Source organism: Antrostomus carolinensis, unplaced genomic scaffold, assembly GCF_000700745.2.
Source record: "Antrostomus carolinensis isolate BGI_N321 unplaced genomic scaffold, ASM70074v2 scaffold13988, whole genome shotgun sequence".
NCBI lineage: Eukaryota > Metazoa > Chordata > Aves > Caprimulgiformes > Caprimulgidae > Antrostomus > Antrostomus carolinensis.
Genome location: NW_010335099.1, coordinates 1 through 16,949, shown reverse-complemented (window position 1 = coordinate 16,949; position 16,949 = coordinate 1). Strand labels below are relative to the sequence as shown.

The window sequence follows — 16,949 nt, the reverse complement described above, 5'->3', positions numbered from 1 at the left end:
CTTTTTTCCACCTGTAAACAAAAGATATTGGGATTCCTATTTCAAAAGCCAGAAAGTACAGCGAAGAACTATGTAAAACTACACATGTATGAGGAGGGAAGCACAGGGAAGAGAAGTGATAAAAGCAGACAGATTATGAATTCCAAAGTATGCTTTTAAACTTTAAATATTTATACCTAAACTAATAAACATTTTGTTGAGTCCAAATATATTACACTGATCAGTTGTTAAACCACCTCAAAATAATTTTTTCCTGCACTGCACAGCTTTTCAGTACATTTAATGTACAGTTTGAGGTTTCTAAAAAAAATTCCACCACTATAAAATTTGAATCTAACATCATGCAAAGAAACTCAACAGTTTATGCTAAAAAAACTGTCTCACATTTTATAAACCGGCTACTACTTCATTCTCTAATTAGGTGCAATATTAGCCTATTCTTTCCCATCTGTACAAACCGTGTCAGCAATCTGAGCTCCATCCAACTTTCCAAATAATCTTCTGTGAAATAACGTAACAGAAGTCAGTTGACTAAAAGCAATACGCTTACTTCTGCCGTGCTCTCCATCTAAGAATAGCATCATTAATACAATACTAAAATAACTTTGCAATGTATTTAAACATAATAAACTCTAAATGCAGAATTTTTTATTCTAGTCATTTAAAAGAACTACTTGAAATTAAATCACGAGATATTCCCCTGTATTATTCTGCTGCCAAAAATGTGAACAATATAGAATACTAGCAAAAACAAAAATATCCGAATCTTGAACTAAAAACGATTTTGACAAAGGAGAAGGCTGCAGATATAAATGTGCTGCTCTGAATTAACATCTGAACATCTTAACAATCTAAATAGCATTGCTGGTTGCTACTGTGCTAACAGATCTGCTGATCTCTCGTACCGTGAAGCAAATCTAATATTTTTAGATGCGATAATATATCATTACATTTAAAGCAGAGTGAAACCGATAATGTAACTGCTACATAAGAACTGCAGAAAACTTTCAGTCATATAAGGTTTTATTTTTATACAAGAGAAATAAATACAAATTAATCGGGAATCTCTTAACTTATAATAAGTGCATGAAGTATGAGTTCATTCATCACGGTAAGGACATAGTTCAAGTGCAGTGAATGTATAAAATTGAAATTAATTTTATTAAAGCTGTTTAGAGACCACACCAATATATAAAACTACCAGTGACGAGAACTCAACATGTGAAAAAATATAATGAAGAGTATGAAACAACAAGTGTTGCTTTCCATGAGGTCCATTACCTAGATCAAAGCCTAGCAGTCTCCTGACTAACTAGAGCATTTAAAACAAAAGAAAATGTGTTACTTAAACACTAGGAAAATGCAAGATACCCATGGGTATCAATCACACACCTGAGGGAGTCCCTGAACTGCACATTGCTGGAAGCCAGGAGAGTCCCCTGGGAGCTGATATTACCCAGTGCCCTGTTCTCACACCCTTCTCAGGTACCGGCTACTTTCAAACACAGGACAAGGTAAAGGTTATTCTGACTTCTCTTGCTTTGTATTTTATCCCATTTACACATTTTTTTTCTGGACCTTCCTTCAGAACAGAGTTTACAAATGAAGACTTTATTTGAGTTGATTAAGGCCATTTTAAATAGTACAGGCTGTTTTCTGCTTTAGACCACTCTCTCTCATAACAAGCAATTAATTCCATCAAAACCCAAAGCTGTGGTAGAATTACCACTATGCAATCAGTAAACTGTATACATCTTTTTAAAGAACAAGCAAACAGAAAAAACTACTTAGAGTAGTTAAATTAGAATCTGGCTAACTTTATGGGATAAATCTTGAATTGTTAAACTGTGCTGTGACCGCGGTAATCTAATGCATTAGCAACAATGAAAAAGTACAAACAAAAGTAATCATATGATAATTACTACCATTAAATTTAAATGAAACCTGAAAAAAAAAAAAAAAGGAAAAAAAGAAAATGAACATCCTTCTTGGATCTGTTCACTTGTTTTTCTACATGCAGGAGAAAGAGTAATTTACTTTCAAAACTCCTAACATCTCATACCCCTTCAGAGAGGTCCAATGTTCCTTTAAATAAACATGCAGCCATGAGAAGGCAATATTCTTGAATGGATCTCAAATATTTAACAGCAATATACAAGTACTATAAACTTTGTCTTCACATCTGTTAAAAGAATGTATAAAATATGCAAATGGTAATCAAACACTTTTGTTTATGTTCATACACAATATATTTCAGCTATTTGTGCCAAAAAAGGGAACAGTTAGCTACTTTAGCCAGCATGAATGAAAGCCTGATTACTACATTTATAAGGAGTTAGACACAGCATTCAATGGTACCAACACACAGCCAGCAAAAATGAATGAATACATATGATGATGCTGCAATCTTTTTCTTTACTACAGCAGTTTTGAGATCTCAGGCATAGGCTGTAACCTGCATTTGTGCATTTTATATTGGCACTGATGCTATAAGATCTTTATTCTTGGGAGGAAAATTTAGCCCATGATATTCTGCTATAGCATGGATGGATTTTCATAGAATCAGAATAGTTTGGTTGGAAAAGACCATTACGATCATCTAGTCCAACCATAAATCCAGCATTGCCAACTTCACCGCTAAAGCATGTCCCCAAGTACCACATCTTCACATCCTGTAAATACCTCCGGGGATGGTGACTCCACCACTTCCCTGGGCAACCTGTTCCAATACTCGACAGCCCTTTCAGTGAAGAATTTTTTCCTAATATCCAACCTAAACCTCCCCTGGCACAACTTAAGGCCGTTCCCTCTTGTCCTATCACTTGTTATTTGGGAGGAAAGAGCAACACCCACCTCACTACACCCTCCCTTCAGGGAGCTGTAGAAAGCCAGAAGGTCTCCCCTCAGCCTCCTTTTCTCCAGACTAAACAACCCCAGTTCCCTCAGCCGCTCCTCATAAGACTTGTTCTCCAGGCCCTTCCCCAGCTTAATTGCTCTTCTTTGCACATGCTCCAGCAACTCAATGTCCTTCTTGTAGTGAGGAGCCCAAAACTGGACACAGTACTCAAAGTGTGCCCTCACCAGTGCTGAGTACAGTGGCATTTTATTCCTAAATCTCTACTGCAAAAGAAGATTCTAATCCAGCTCCGGATGATGACGGTATCAAATGGCAAACAGTTTAACTCTGAATTAAGATGGGTTTCTTTAAAGACCATTAGGCACTTTGTTTCACTGCACAGATCTCGATTATGGGAACAAGGACAAAGTCAAACTTGAAAGACTTACTTTGAGGATTGTACTTTGTGTATAGAAGTATAAAAAAAAAACAGCACTCAATACATTCAAAGTGAGAAGATTTAGAACAAGCTATTTTTATATTAGGAAAGACGTGTCGTTGCCAACATCACTATAACAGGACCCTCTTCTTCCCAGTTCCACAGTACATCTCCTCCAAATAAAAGTCATGTTGCATTAGCAATACCAATTTACGCTCTCTCTCTCCTTTAGTGGTAGCTAAGGAATTGTCTGCAGTTCTGAACTGTGTAGTTCTGAATTTGCTAAAGCTATTGTCATTCTATGCTATGTATATTCAGACTAATAGAAATTATTAATACTATCCTACAAGGCTTTGATTCAGCCTCAATAAAAGCACCATCTCATCCAGAACTGGAAGAAATGGGGCACAAAGACTACTGGAATCACAGGAAAAAATTGAAATCCTATTTTTCAGGAGTAATTAAAAATTTGTTTTGTCTAGCCTACAAAGCAAAGGTTAAAATGTTTTTGGTAACTCTCTAGATACATACAATTTTTCTCCTTCCTTGAGATTTAAACATCAGCTTTAACTAGAAAAAGATCAAATGAGTATAAATTGACTACAAATAAATTCAGACAAGAAACTACACAGAGAGTTACAACCATTTAAATCCCATATTTACTTCTTGCAAACAGTGTCTTGGAGACAAAACCACGAAAATACATCACAGTGAAGCTGAAATACATTGACAGCTTGGGGTGAATCTGGGGCCAAAAAGGTGAGCTCACTTAACAGCGCTTTAAGCGTTTGATTTGCTAATACTCCTTGCAGCACCTGAAAATAAGTTTCGTTGCTGTGTATTTGATCTGGTTTGGAATACTTTTTAGCTAATTAATTCCATGTTTCTGGACTTCTATTAATGGACTGGAAGAATTAAGAAAGGCTTCTCTGTCCCCAGCCTTTTTCCACGACCCCAGCACCAGGGATACCAGCAGGGTGCTGGACACGGCAGTGCACTGGGAACACTTAGAAAACACGGAGCCTTGTGCTGGTTACACCTTCCCACCAGCTCGGGGTCTGCACGGAAAGCAGGCAGAGGGACCTTGGGCCTCCAGGTGGGGTGGGCATTGCCCACTTCTATCTCACAAGCTCTCTGTTACAGCAGAGGCCCAAAGGGTTGATTAAACCTTTGGTCACCACTCCCTTCCTGTGGCACACTACATTATGTTAGAGGCTTTAAATTTTCTGCTCTACATGTACTGCGGTACATGAATAATATCCTGTGGCTTGCAGTACATCAGAACTGACACATGTATCCCCAGAACACAGATGTGAAGTTGTGTGCATTGGGGATCGGGTTGAGGTATTTTTTTTCCCCCTATTTCAACTCAAGCAGACAAGGACAAAGCCTTTTCACCCCAAAGCCCTGAGCAAGCTTTCCATGCTGGAAGTTGCATGACTTCTAAACTCTATGTTTAGGACATTCTGCTCTCCATAATCTTATCATTAACCTCATTATATTAGCTTCTGCACATCATACATAACATATTAAAAAACTAAGAGAGTCAACAGAACATTAAAGAAACACAATTTAGACACTTGTGGATCACTCAGTCTGTTCAAGCTACTTCAAATCATGAATATCCTCAAAAACCACTAGATATCACCCCAAAGAGAGAGAGCATTGTGCAAACTGGTATGTTCACATCACACACACAACAAACATTTTATCACTTCCAGTTATCCACCCCCTACACCTAAATTTTAAAAAATTTTCACTAGATACTTTTCTAATTCATTAAATAAGCATTTTTGCAACAAAGGCAAACACCAACATATTCCAGGTTATCTTCCACTTGGATAACAAAGTCTCTACCTTCTCCCTGACTACAGTACTAGAAATAACACTTCATTATATCCACCCACTAATATTTAAAAGATATTCTACCTCTCCAGGAATAGATTAAGGAGGAAAAAACCAAACCAAAACAAAAACCCTGCATATTCCCCTACAGTGGCTATAAATTGCTTGGTATGCTATCATTTATCTCAAGTTTTACTTTAAGCACCTAGTCACAGCTTTATTAGCTTTACAGTCTGATCTAATATGGAAATAACAAACCTTCATAAAATTGTGCTACTCATTCACCTTTTCCAGTTTTGAAATCTTTGTTCAGTTCCAGCCAACCTTGGCAAAGTTGACTAAGGTGTTTGTTTGATCTCAAGGAAGCAAATTGCCTACAAATTGTGCTAGAATAAACAGCTGAGCACAGAAAAGGATGGAATATTTGTTCCACAGTTTTCTATTCAGTTTGGACTCCAGACTAGGCCAGCAGCATTGCTACAGCTGAGAGTCAGTCATAACACTTAAGGAACAGGAAGGGGAGATGCAAAGATGAAGGTGGGTAGGAGTAACCATGGATATAACAGAGAGACAAAGACAGACATATTTTGCAGAAATGAGGCTTCAGATTGTCCACGTGCAGGGCATCAACTTCCTTGCACTTTCTTTTATACCACTGCCATAGGACAACATAACCATAAATATACAGCAACAAAACAAGAAAGGGACAAACCAGATCCAGGTTTGCTTAACCAGGTCTATGTTAAGCTTATCTTTCTCCTCTTCCTGTAGCTATTCAAAAAGCAATGACTTTCCCATCAACTTCAGAGGTTCCGAGATTAATTTTGCATTAGGAAAGAAATTATTTTTAATGTTGCACACGTACAAAGACACAAAGATCACATTGTGTTACAGCACTGTATCCCGAGACCAGTCCTTAGCCCTTTTGCTGTTGACAATGACAACACACAGTGTCCTGGTTTTGCTCTACTCCTCTTCCTGATGAAACTCCATTGCCTGACAGGGAAAAAGCACGTTTGATTCAGTCAAAAATGTTCCAATCAACTCAACTTTATATTTCCTTTTCTTTCCAGTCTCCTTACAGAAGTTAAGCTAGAAAGGCACTTGATGGAACTTACATTTCAAAAGCAAGATAGGCAAAGCAAGGTAACACTTCTGTAATCCACAAAGATATAACTCCTACAAAAAACAATTACTTTCCTGATTTCTCCTAAAAAGCTCAGTCCTCAAGGACTCAACCATTCTTATCTCATCGTCTTCGTATAACCAGGTAAATAAGTGGGGACATTACACCTTCCTTGGTTAAGCCTCTTTCCCCCTCCCGACCCCCCCAAAATAGCTTAAAACCTTTTTTTGGAAGTCTCTAGATGTATTACATCACCAGAGATCTAATGGTTATCTTCAAGTTTGCCCAAAAGAGCTGTCTGTACAGATTCTGCCTTTATTTAGCCTAGTGTATGGTTTCTCCCCTGCAAATTTAGTCATTATCTCAAGGGATTTTCAACTATAAGGCATAAAGCAATAATTCCACCCTCTCACTTTTTGATACACCAAGGGAACTGCACCTACCCACTGACTGGGAAAGATACAGTACAGAAATCTTACTTCCTCTGAAAATGTCACTCCAGGAAGCACAGGTGAATTACAATTACAGAATGTTCTCTAAGTGCATTTGTGTGCATTACTGGAAACAATACTGCTGAACATCTGATGCGCTACGTACGTGAAAATACAACTTAAGAGTCGGAAAGGGAGAAATACACAGACACAAAATAGCTTTTTTAGCTTCAACAGAGGAGTATTGTCAGCTCGAACCATAGAACTTCCTTCCATACTGAGAAAGAAGGCTGAAAAAGGGAAGTATCAATCTCTAGAAGTAGCAAAAAGCAGAGGAGAAAGAGAAGAAACCAAAACTGCAAACTTCTAAAGCCGGCTCTGCACTGAGATGAGGGAGAATTTAAACTAAATTGATTGGTTAAGAAAGAAGGTCCGAAGTCCCCAGGCACGCAGTTTTCTATCCTCTGGGTCTGGATGAGAGCTCTGTGTTTATTTTACTGTTGTTATTTCACCTGCTGCATCGCGTATGTGATGATTTGGGAGCAAAATGTTAAGAGGCGCTCCATCCCAGGTCCCCACCCTCGGTGCTGCCACCACACCAGCAGAGCCTGGGCTCTGGCTCCCCCCGCTGACAACTTCACAAACAATTCCCAAAAGGTCGTAAGGTGCCTCAAGGGCAGGAAGAGAAATAAACTAATTTATTTCAATTTATTCCTCTAAAGTGACCCAGAAATTCTATCTATATGCTTTTAAGGTGAACACCAGACATATAATCAACTTCCATAAAGTCTAATACTATTTAGGATGGTTACAGCAAAAGCCTTTTTGAAGGAGGTAAGACATACAAAAGCTATTATCAAAAGAATTTAAAAAAAAAAAAAAAAAAAAAAAAAAGGTATAGTGAAATCAACTTATTAAGTTCCTGCCAGAAAGTGTAGAATGAAACAGTCTTACCAGTACAGCTCCTACAAATGAAAAAGCTCTCTAATATTCTAAATTAACAAAATAGGAAGGAAAAAAATAGTTATGTACTTTTCTTATACTACTGAAAAAAGATCATTACACAGAGGCTAATAAGAAAATTAAGCAGAAACGCTTCAGAAGTATAATGCTTTAACATATTAAAAATTGGTCAAGGTAAAAAAAATGCTTCCGTAGAAACATTTGTAAATTACCAACAACATCAAGATGCTAAAACATTGGTATACCTCTAATTGTTAAAAATTAATAAAACTGTTTAATATCTTTACAAAAGAAAAACAGAGGGAAAAAATATTTTAGATAACTAAACGAAAAGAATTTTCTGTATGCTGCAGCTGAAGTGAAAAAAAGTGTCAATGCTCAGGAAATGCACATTCAAAGGCACAGATAAAAAAAAAACCTTAAAATGTCAGCAACAACCATTCCATGGACTCAATACTGTTATTTATTACATATTCAAGTACAACACGCCAGTAAAGCCTGCAAAGAGAAATCTGAAAAGATGGAGTACATTTCAAGACACAGATGAGTAACAACAATGACAGTATTACAAAATAAAGCATTTCTAAAGCATTAGTAAATAAAGCATAGCTCAAAATATAAGAGTGCCCAAACAATCATCAGATTTCGTAACTAATAAAAAAAATACTTTCATATGCAATGCATTGTACACAGGGATAACAGAAATATCCACAGCTACTTCAGAACTAATTAAATATGTTAAGAATGCAAATACTTGTGAAGCAAAAAAGACATCAAACATCAATTGGCAAGTTTATGAGTAAAACATCCTCCAATAGCAGTTAATCCTCACCCATCTGAAAAAGGATATGGAATTAGAGTGGTACTCAATCTGATTTCTGCACAGGAATTTCTAACTTGCTCCAAACCTACTATTCTAAACTACTTAGATGTTCTGTGCCCAAACAGAGCAGTTTAACTCCTTCAAACCTATGTACAATACTCACATCTCCATCATATAATTTCCCGTGTAAACTCTACTATGGATCTCAGGTCTTCAGGAAAAATAAATACATTGGGCATACTCAACATCATAATTTTAAAATACAAATTTAGCCCAAGATAAAGACCTATCTCACCTGGATTTCATGAGGGGCTGGGTTACCCATTTCTTCAATCTCCGACGTCCAAAGGAAGTTTTAGTATGATCCAAGACCCAGAGCAGGCTTCCTTTTGTTTTCATATCAGTCTAAAATAACAACAATAGAATAATTATTTTTAACTGAATAATCAACAATGTAGTGAAAGGATATTCACCACACTACTTAAACATTCTGTTTAGGCCTCAAGATATGGCAACTGCATGTTCGTTTACTGATCTTGTTCACTAACAATGCCTTACATAAAAGTGCCTCCAACAGTCGTAAGATACTTAACTATGTTTTTCCCTTAGCCAGAAAATCTGGTTAGAAAATGACTGCAATAAATTAAACAAGTTAAATTAAAGCCGTGCATAAAGGTCTGTGCAGTAGCAGAAAAGAAGAAACAAAACCCTACTGCCGTTTTATCGCTTGACTGCCATTGCTCAAGAACTCACACTTTTGTAAAGTTCTTTGCTCGTCAAAGTGTAGTAAGGTTCCTAACTTACACTAAAAGCCACCACGTATTAACTTTCATTTATGCCTCTGAAAATGTAAACTTCCTTCCGTTTGTTCTCACTTAAAATAATTTAACCCTTCTGGGTGAGATTTGTGAACTAACTTAACTAGCTTCATTGGGAAGAGTGTGTCAAACAGCTGTGAAAATCTCAGCATTTCTTAAAAAAACCCACTACATTTGTCCTTACCTGATTCTGTAATATTTCGAGATTTTTCATTGTTGTCCCATTAATTGTCATGTATTCAGTTTCACTTGACAACCGTTTGAAATTGCTGGGGAGAGGAATTTCATACATTATATTTTAAATTCAGGAATAGATGTAACAGTGAAACACTGTCAAGTCTCTCACATTAGAGAATTCATTAGTTATGCAACATAAAAAAATCAAGTAAGAAATTAAAATCTATTAAAAAAAAAATAAAAGAACTGAACACTAATAACTTCTTTTAATTTACTGCTTGGGAAAACAAAATTTATGACTCACTTCCCAGTTTCCTACAATGACTCTGACAAAGCTTAGAATAAAATGCAGCTCTCCTGTTACTTAATCCTGACCCACTAAATGGTTAAGGAAGCACCTCTTCTTCAGTCTACGATGAAACTGGAAAAGCATGTACTTCTGTTAGTGTCCTGTTAAGATCACTGTAGTATTAGGTGCAAGGATAGGAGTAAGAATTAATACTTTGAGTGGAACAGACTTTTAACACAACTAATAATCAAAACAGCACATCAAAATACATATTCTTATTTTTTACTATTACTACAGATTTAAACAGGCTGTTAGTGCAATCATTTAGGAAAGCAAAAATAGGGTATTTAAAACTATTGGATTTTATTTTTAATATGAAATAACGATGACCAAAATTACTTTACGATACTCCCTAAGAGAACAGGATGAGACCACCCAAAGGTTGTGTTAGTTTAGAATCAATGTTAATACAGTAAGTGTATTAGATCTGTAATCATATTAGATATGAAAATTATTTCAGTCTCAGATATATACATGTAGTAGTTGGGACCATGAAGCAAAGTGGAAGATCCTCACTAAATGCTTCTGACAAATCAAGTCGTGATTGTCTAGGTTAATCATACTGCTGACTGCCTTTTGCACAAAATCTAGGACACTATTGTCTTAGACTAAATAGAATGACTTGCTGAGTAGAATTTAAAACCGCTTTCTTGACTTTTCACAATTTTTTTTTCAGTGCATTCAATTTTAAACTCTCTGGGGGAGGATGCAAATGCTCAAACTTTTCGGATAGGCACACACAGCTGCATTACTTCTATATTAAAAACAAAAATAGCACTAAAACTTTCAGAAACGAATATTCATAAACTGATGTTATATATTTATGTTGTCTGCAGGTGTTTGGGCCTGCTAGCAAATTTGTTTCTAAATAATAGGCCAAATTATAAGCATTTTCCACATAATTTAAAAAAACAAAACAAAACAAAACCCTCCTCCTCCCTCCATCCTTCCCAATTCAACTGAGTGCCCTCAAGAAGTTCAAGATAGTTTGGAAGTACAGCTGACTCAGAGTTGTACCCATAGTCATAATTACTCTGCTCTAGTCTGCTATCCCAGCAATCAAAGTTGACCAGCAAAACAAAACCTTGGAGGCAAAAGCAGCAGCACTTTCCAAAGCACACAGTATTATAAACAACAATACCTCCTTTTATTATCTTCAGTCACAATTGCTGATGCTGGCAAAAATTAAATAGGAATAATTTCTGCTTGGCTCCCAGTCCTTATGATCAACAACAAATCCAACCCACTCTTCCAAAAGCACCTCCTCTGCATGTAGGACATACCTAAACTGCAGCTTCCCCATTTGCTGCATTTCGATTCACCACTATTCAAGCCTGTGATCTCTTAAACCCAGCTGGGTAAGAACCATGCCTTTCCACCTCTTCCCGAAAGTGAAAAGGATGCTTTTGGCTCTTTCTAGTAACCCTCAATCACCCATAAGTGAGTTTCAAGATTGTGGATTTACTGGTTCTAGTGTTTTCCCACTTCACCTGGCTTCAGAGCACATTACTTAGAGTGTATTCTGTCCACAGCAACCTTGCTCTCCAGTAGTATTTAAAGACAACTAATTCTGCTCCAGTGCAGAGTACATTTACTATTTTTTTTCAGAATCAGACATGCAAAAGTTGTTCTCACAGAGTAATTTATGTGTGGTTTATATTATCCAGGTGTTTGCTTTATCTGAGTTACTCCACTCTGCTATTAACCCTGGTAATTGAGAGCTTGTAGTGTATGAATAATAGCCAAGATCAACTGCAGTATATGCCCAACAATTCCAGATGTCACATCACAGAACATGTTTTGCTTCCACCCCCTCATCTTCCTTCAGCTTGGGATCAGAACACAATAAAAATGTGAACAAAGACAGACTCTTTGTAGGGAATTTAGGGACCAAATGGCATAAGAAGAAGGTTGCAAACAAATATTAAGTCAGTGCTGGTTCTGGTTTTGCAGCAAGCCTGTCAACACATTCCTTGTGAGACATTCTAATGTGCTGCTATCACCTGTCTCCTGCATCAGTAAAAATGACCCTTCAAAATCACTTCAACTGGATCATAACGTAATAAATCCTTCTGTAGGCGACAGTGTGACCTGTCTTTCAAAGGACAGACTTGCAACTGTCTCAATACTTAAACAGCACAAAACACAAGTGATAGAAATAGCTGGCAATTCCACTATTGAGGGGCAAGGCGAGGTAGGATCATGCCATCTGGGCTAAGAAAAATTAAGAGACAAAACAAAAAGAAACACAGGCTTCTAGTAAGATTTAGGAAAACTCTTGGAGACTACTCATGAGAAAGAGGTTCCTCCTCATAAAATGACTTTTCAGAATAGAGCTACACTTGTGATGAGCATTAAAGGGTTACTAGGATTGCTTTAGGACAGTAAACTACATCCTCAGACTTTGAGTCTTATGTTTTACCTGTGAAATTGGATCTTCTTGGTCATTCTGACTCCTGAGAAGCTTGCAGTGAAGGGCACTTTTTACACTTTATTCATTATCCTCTCGACAGGAGATACTATATATAATTTCATACTCAGTAACACAGATTAAATGAATGCACGTTATTCAGATCAGTAGTTTTCAACTACTTTAATTTTGCAAATCTGTACAAACTTTTCAGTGAAGCTGCAAGGCACTGTATTGAAAGCCTACTAAGGAGCAGATTTTCTTTACTCAATTACCTTTTACAGACCTCTAGAGTCCATGTCTTCGAAATTTCTAAGGGTGAATAAACCACAGAACAAACCTATATATTTAGGCAAGAGTTGCAGGAATCCCTATTCAGCTTAAAGGAGTAAAACCAAGTCTCTCAATTTCTCAGAAGTATCAGCTTTCTTTAGGCATGAAAAATATTTATCACAGTTTAAGTAGGAAAGGACATAAAGCCCAGACTATGTTTTGTATTTAATTAACCAGTTTTAGATTCATTAGCAAATACTGTCACAGAGCTAGAACTTCTGATCTGGATCCCTGATGTGACAGAAACTTCCAGCTAAACCAGTAACAAAATAAAACAAACACATACAAAACAAAACTGAGAAATGCAAAATAAAGAACAAGAAAAGAAATGAGAGGACCTGGAAAGGATGAAGAGAAACAAAAATAACCTCCATCATTTTTATCCTGCATTACTCTCCTTTTTCTCCACTGAACTCACCCCAAGGAGTGGGCCTGCAACCTTGTTCTGCACCTTCTCAGTCTGCTTCTTTGCACACAGCCTCAGCGTTCCTACAAGCTCCAAATGTCCAGAGTGCAAGAGGTCCCATCTGCTGCCCTTCTTCTGTGCTCTCAAAAGAGATGGCAAATCCTTTGCTAAGCACCTCTTCTCAGTGTCTGAAGACCATGCCTTTCCTATTCCAGTCCCTCATGCTCCTGAGCTGACTTTGAAACCTCTCAAAATAATTTAAGTATTCCCTTTCTCATAGTGCAAATGGGTAAATAAACCTATGCAGTGTCTAGTACACATGATGCTGCTGACATTATCAGCACCCAAGAGATACAAAAGCCTTACGAATACTATCCCCTTAATTTCTATGACATTTCCCCTGAAAATTCAAGGATGTCCACCATTTTAAGCTGAAGAATTTACATTTTTACTTCAATCTTAATTTCATCTTGCCAACTTCCTTCCACCCCTATTATAAAGTACAATCAAACATTTGTCCTTTTCTAGAATTCTTTTTCTCTTCCCTCTCCTCCCTCAAAACCATTTTAACCCTCCTCTCTTCTCTTTCACTTCTGCCTGTTTTCTATCTTCACTGCTGGTAGTTCTCCAATCCCAAAGCTACTCTCCTCCTTCAGAAAGATACCCGGCTCTTCCATTCCCTGCATTTCCTGAAGTTCACCTATCACAATTCAAAATTAAGAACCACAGTCTCTCTCTTCCACCTCCAATATTCTGAAAAACATGTTAGTAATATTAAAATACACCAAGACACATTTCCCAGCAACTGCTATGCTGATGATGATTTTTCAGCCAAAACTGAGTACTCCACTGTATTTGAAAACCTCTCCTAGATGTGCACCAGCTTCTTGTCAAATGCCAATAAAGGTCTCCCAGTATGTAAAGGTATTACAACACATTGATTAAAAAGAGCTTATTTCATTAATTGTTAAATCTATTTTTACTAGCTACTAGAGCTCTAATGCAGTCTAGCCAATTATATTCCAGGGTTCTGCGGTGGCAGAAGTATTTTTTCCTTTTTAATATTATGCTTTATTTAGGATATTAAAAGTGGATTTAAAAGCTTCAGCTAAATATTAAAACAAAACTATTTGTTTTGTTTATAGTTGTTTACTATCCCCATGGTAATGAGGACCCTTCATCACTTATGTGATCCATGATTCTTACTATTAAAATGAACTGGAATTTTGTTAAGAAGGGAGAAGAGTGTTTATCCAAACAAGGTACAAAGGTGTAAGGAATTTTTTTGTCATTCTTTATATCAAATAGGTCTTTTTCATCCAGATCTGTGTCACTTGCATTAATAAACTGAAACCTATCTTACAGCTCTGACTTCATGCTCACTGACTCATCAGTATATGCTCACTGACCTGAATTATCCCAGGAATTTTAAGTTGCTTGACAGTGCAATAGAAGTATTTATCTTCTGTTTCCTGCAGAATCACAGAAGATCCATGAGCCTGACACCCTTTGCTTAAAAGGCTTAATGTTTCCAGTATTTAGATAGTATTTTGCTGGCATTAGGAAAAATACTGAAGCTGATTTGCCTCAATATTTGGCTCACTGTTTCAATATATGTGACATATTAAAAACAGCAGGGAGAATTCAGTATTGGGTAGTCAAAGCAGTAAAGGCTTTAGAAATAAATACAGTAGAATCCAAGCTCGTGAGCACACGAACAAAGTTATCTCAAATAATTTATTCTATTTCTTCATAGAACACCATCAAGATATAAAATAGTCCATTGTCTTTCCACTCAGATGCTCATACATTCACATTAAGTCCATTAGAGCAACTTTCAGCAGGCAAATGTCAACTCTAAAATTGCTTTTCTTTCCCAGTCTGTAACTATACTTAAGATGCAGCTATTACAAATGTGACCGACTCCTGCTAGATAAACCTTCACATAATGCTTCTCCTCTGCTACTGAATTACTTCTACATTAAAGATGGATTTTTTTCTATCATCTGAAAGAACATTCATCTTAGGTGTGACTGCACTTAAGGCAGTGTGACAACAGTGATCTACAAGTGTAACCATGGAATGGCATTTCCTTGGAGTTCACCTTCTTCAGAAACTCTCACAACAAGATTCCTCCAAAAGCCAACCAAAGAGGATGAGCGGGAACGGCATGGTGCTGGAAAACTACAGATCAGAGTGTTCCTCGATGGATGATGCAGAGGAATTCTTTTTGTTAACATTTTAATAGTATTTGAAGTGGGAAAGGGCAACTTAAGGAAGAAAATCCAATCCAAACTCCAGGAAATCCAGATATATATTTTTTTTTCCCCAAAGATTTTAGTAGATACCTGATAAATATTTAAAGCTGATATCAGCAGTCTTTTTTTTTAAAATGCAGCTGCATTTAAAAAAAACCTGGTAATGTAGGAAGCCCTTCAAAATAAGGCTTGAAACTTGAAGAATCTCATACATGTGAATGATCTACAACTGACATGACTAATTTCTAAGTTTCCAGTTTGCAGCCAGACTTACTGTGTTAAATTCTGCCTACTGACAGGACAGAGGAGTACTGAGACAACCAAAATAATATTTTGCACAGGATCCATGACAGATAAAGCTGTTTTATTAAAGCATTTAATAAGCCTCAACGATACTTTCAAAGCTAAGCCAGGAAGGCCAGCAACCTTTTATACTTGCACAAGACAGGATAAAAAGATGCTTGAGTGGCAATATCTTTCCATTTTCATTTGATTCCACCTGCATAATCCTGTTACTAATTTTGAGTACTCACCTGAGCATATCTAATAAACCTAAGTGTTGGGACTACTTAAGGGAAGACAAGATTATTTCCACATCTGTGTGTTTTTGCAGTAACTTTGCACAAATGGTGATGGCCTATCAACAGCTTTTTGCATGAATGTTCCCTCACTCCTGATACCACTGAGCCAACCCCAGGGATTTCTCAGAAAGCCAGGATGTGTTGAATGTCTGTTTTCTTTATAACTGATAACTAGATTCACCAACTCAAACAGACTTGCTGAGTACTGTCTACATAGTACAACACATCAGCATTTACACCCGCTTCCAGAGCTATACAAAGAGAAAATTATTTACACACCTCTGACAAAATAAATTATCGTCTGCAAAGTCAAATTACAGCATTAATATTTTTTTTAAAGTTGCCAAACATGCCTCAGATGTTGTTCACGAAGTAAAACTGAGGTTAAGATATGATGGCTGATATTGATTAACAAACTTTAAAGTTTTCCCCCTGTTTTCTACTAGTTTTTGCACCTTGTTTGTTTTCAGCAACACTTGGCAGCAATATATATTCAGTATATTACTGACAGTAAAGTCTAGACAACATGCTTCAAAAAGATTTTCACGGAACACCATTTAAAAAAAGAAGTAACTTGATTCTTTCAGTTCTGATTATGAGCTTGAATGTAAGGTACAATTTTTACAAAGAATACGTTTATCACTCTAGCAGGTGTGTTCATTGCATTGAAGGGATGCTGTCTGCTAAAACTTACAAGGTAACACTGCTACATGTATTGTTGCTTTGAATCAGAGGTTTATATAAGGCAACTTACCCTGGATTGTAAAGCATCCTTTCCAAATTAAATTCTTTGAGGTATGCAATTACTGCTGCCAGAGAGCAAATAACAGGCTTATCCAAGCTTAGTATTACAGATAGCTTTTGAGGACCTAAGAAAAAAAAAGTCAATTTTCTTGTTAACTCACTGTTTACTACCTATGTATTTTAGAAAAAGCATAATCTATTTTTCAATTTAATAAAATAGAAATCTTTAGATATGTGTAGTGTTCTGTGATAACTATATATCAACATGAAGTGATGTTCCAAAATAATAGTTATAGTTCCAAAGAATGTAGAATATTACAATAATGTAAACACATCATAAAATATAAAAAATTTCATAGAATCATAGAATGTAGAAGGAACCCATAAGGATCACAGAGTCCAACTCCTGT

The 16,949-nt window shown here is 36.6% G+C and overlaps 1 protein-coding gene across 1 annotated transcript in view; it reads right to left on the bottom strand.

Annotated features, from left to right (window-relative positions):
* Positions 1 to 16,664, bottom strand: part of MSH3 (mutS homolog 3) — a gene marked incomplete at its 5' end in the record, with an annotated part of 71,128 nt that extends 54,464 nt beyond the window's left edge. The window contains 3 exons of the mRNA XM_010174424.1: positions 8,759 to 8,868; positions 9,466 to 9,550; positions 16,550 to 16,664. Of these exons, the coding sequence (XP_010172726.1) occupies positions 8,759 to 8,868; positions 9,466 to 9,550; positions 16,550 to 16,664 (310 nt within the window). The remainder of the gene's footprint in view (positions 1 to 8,758; positions 8,869 to 9,465; positions 9,551 to 16,549) is intronic.
* Positions 16,665 to 16,949: the final 285 nt, after the last annotated feature.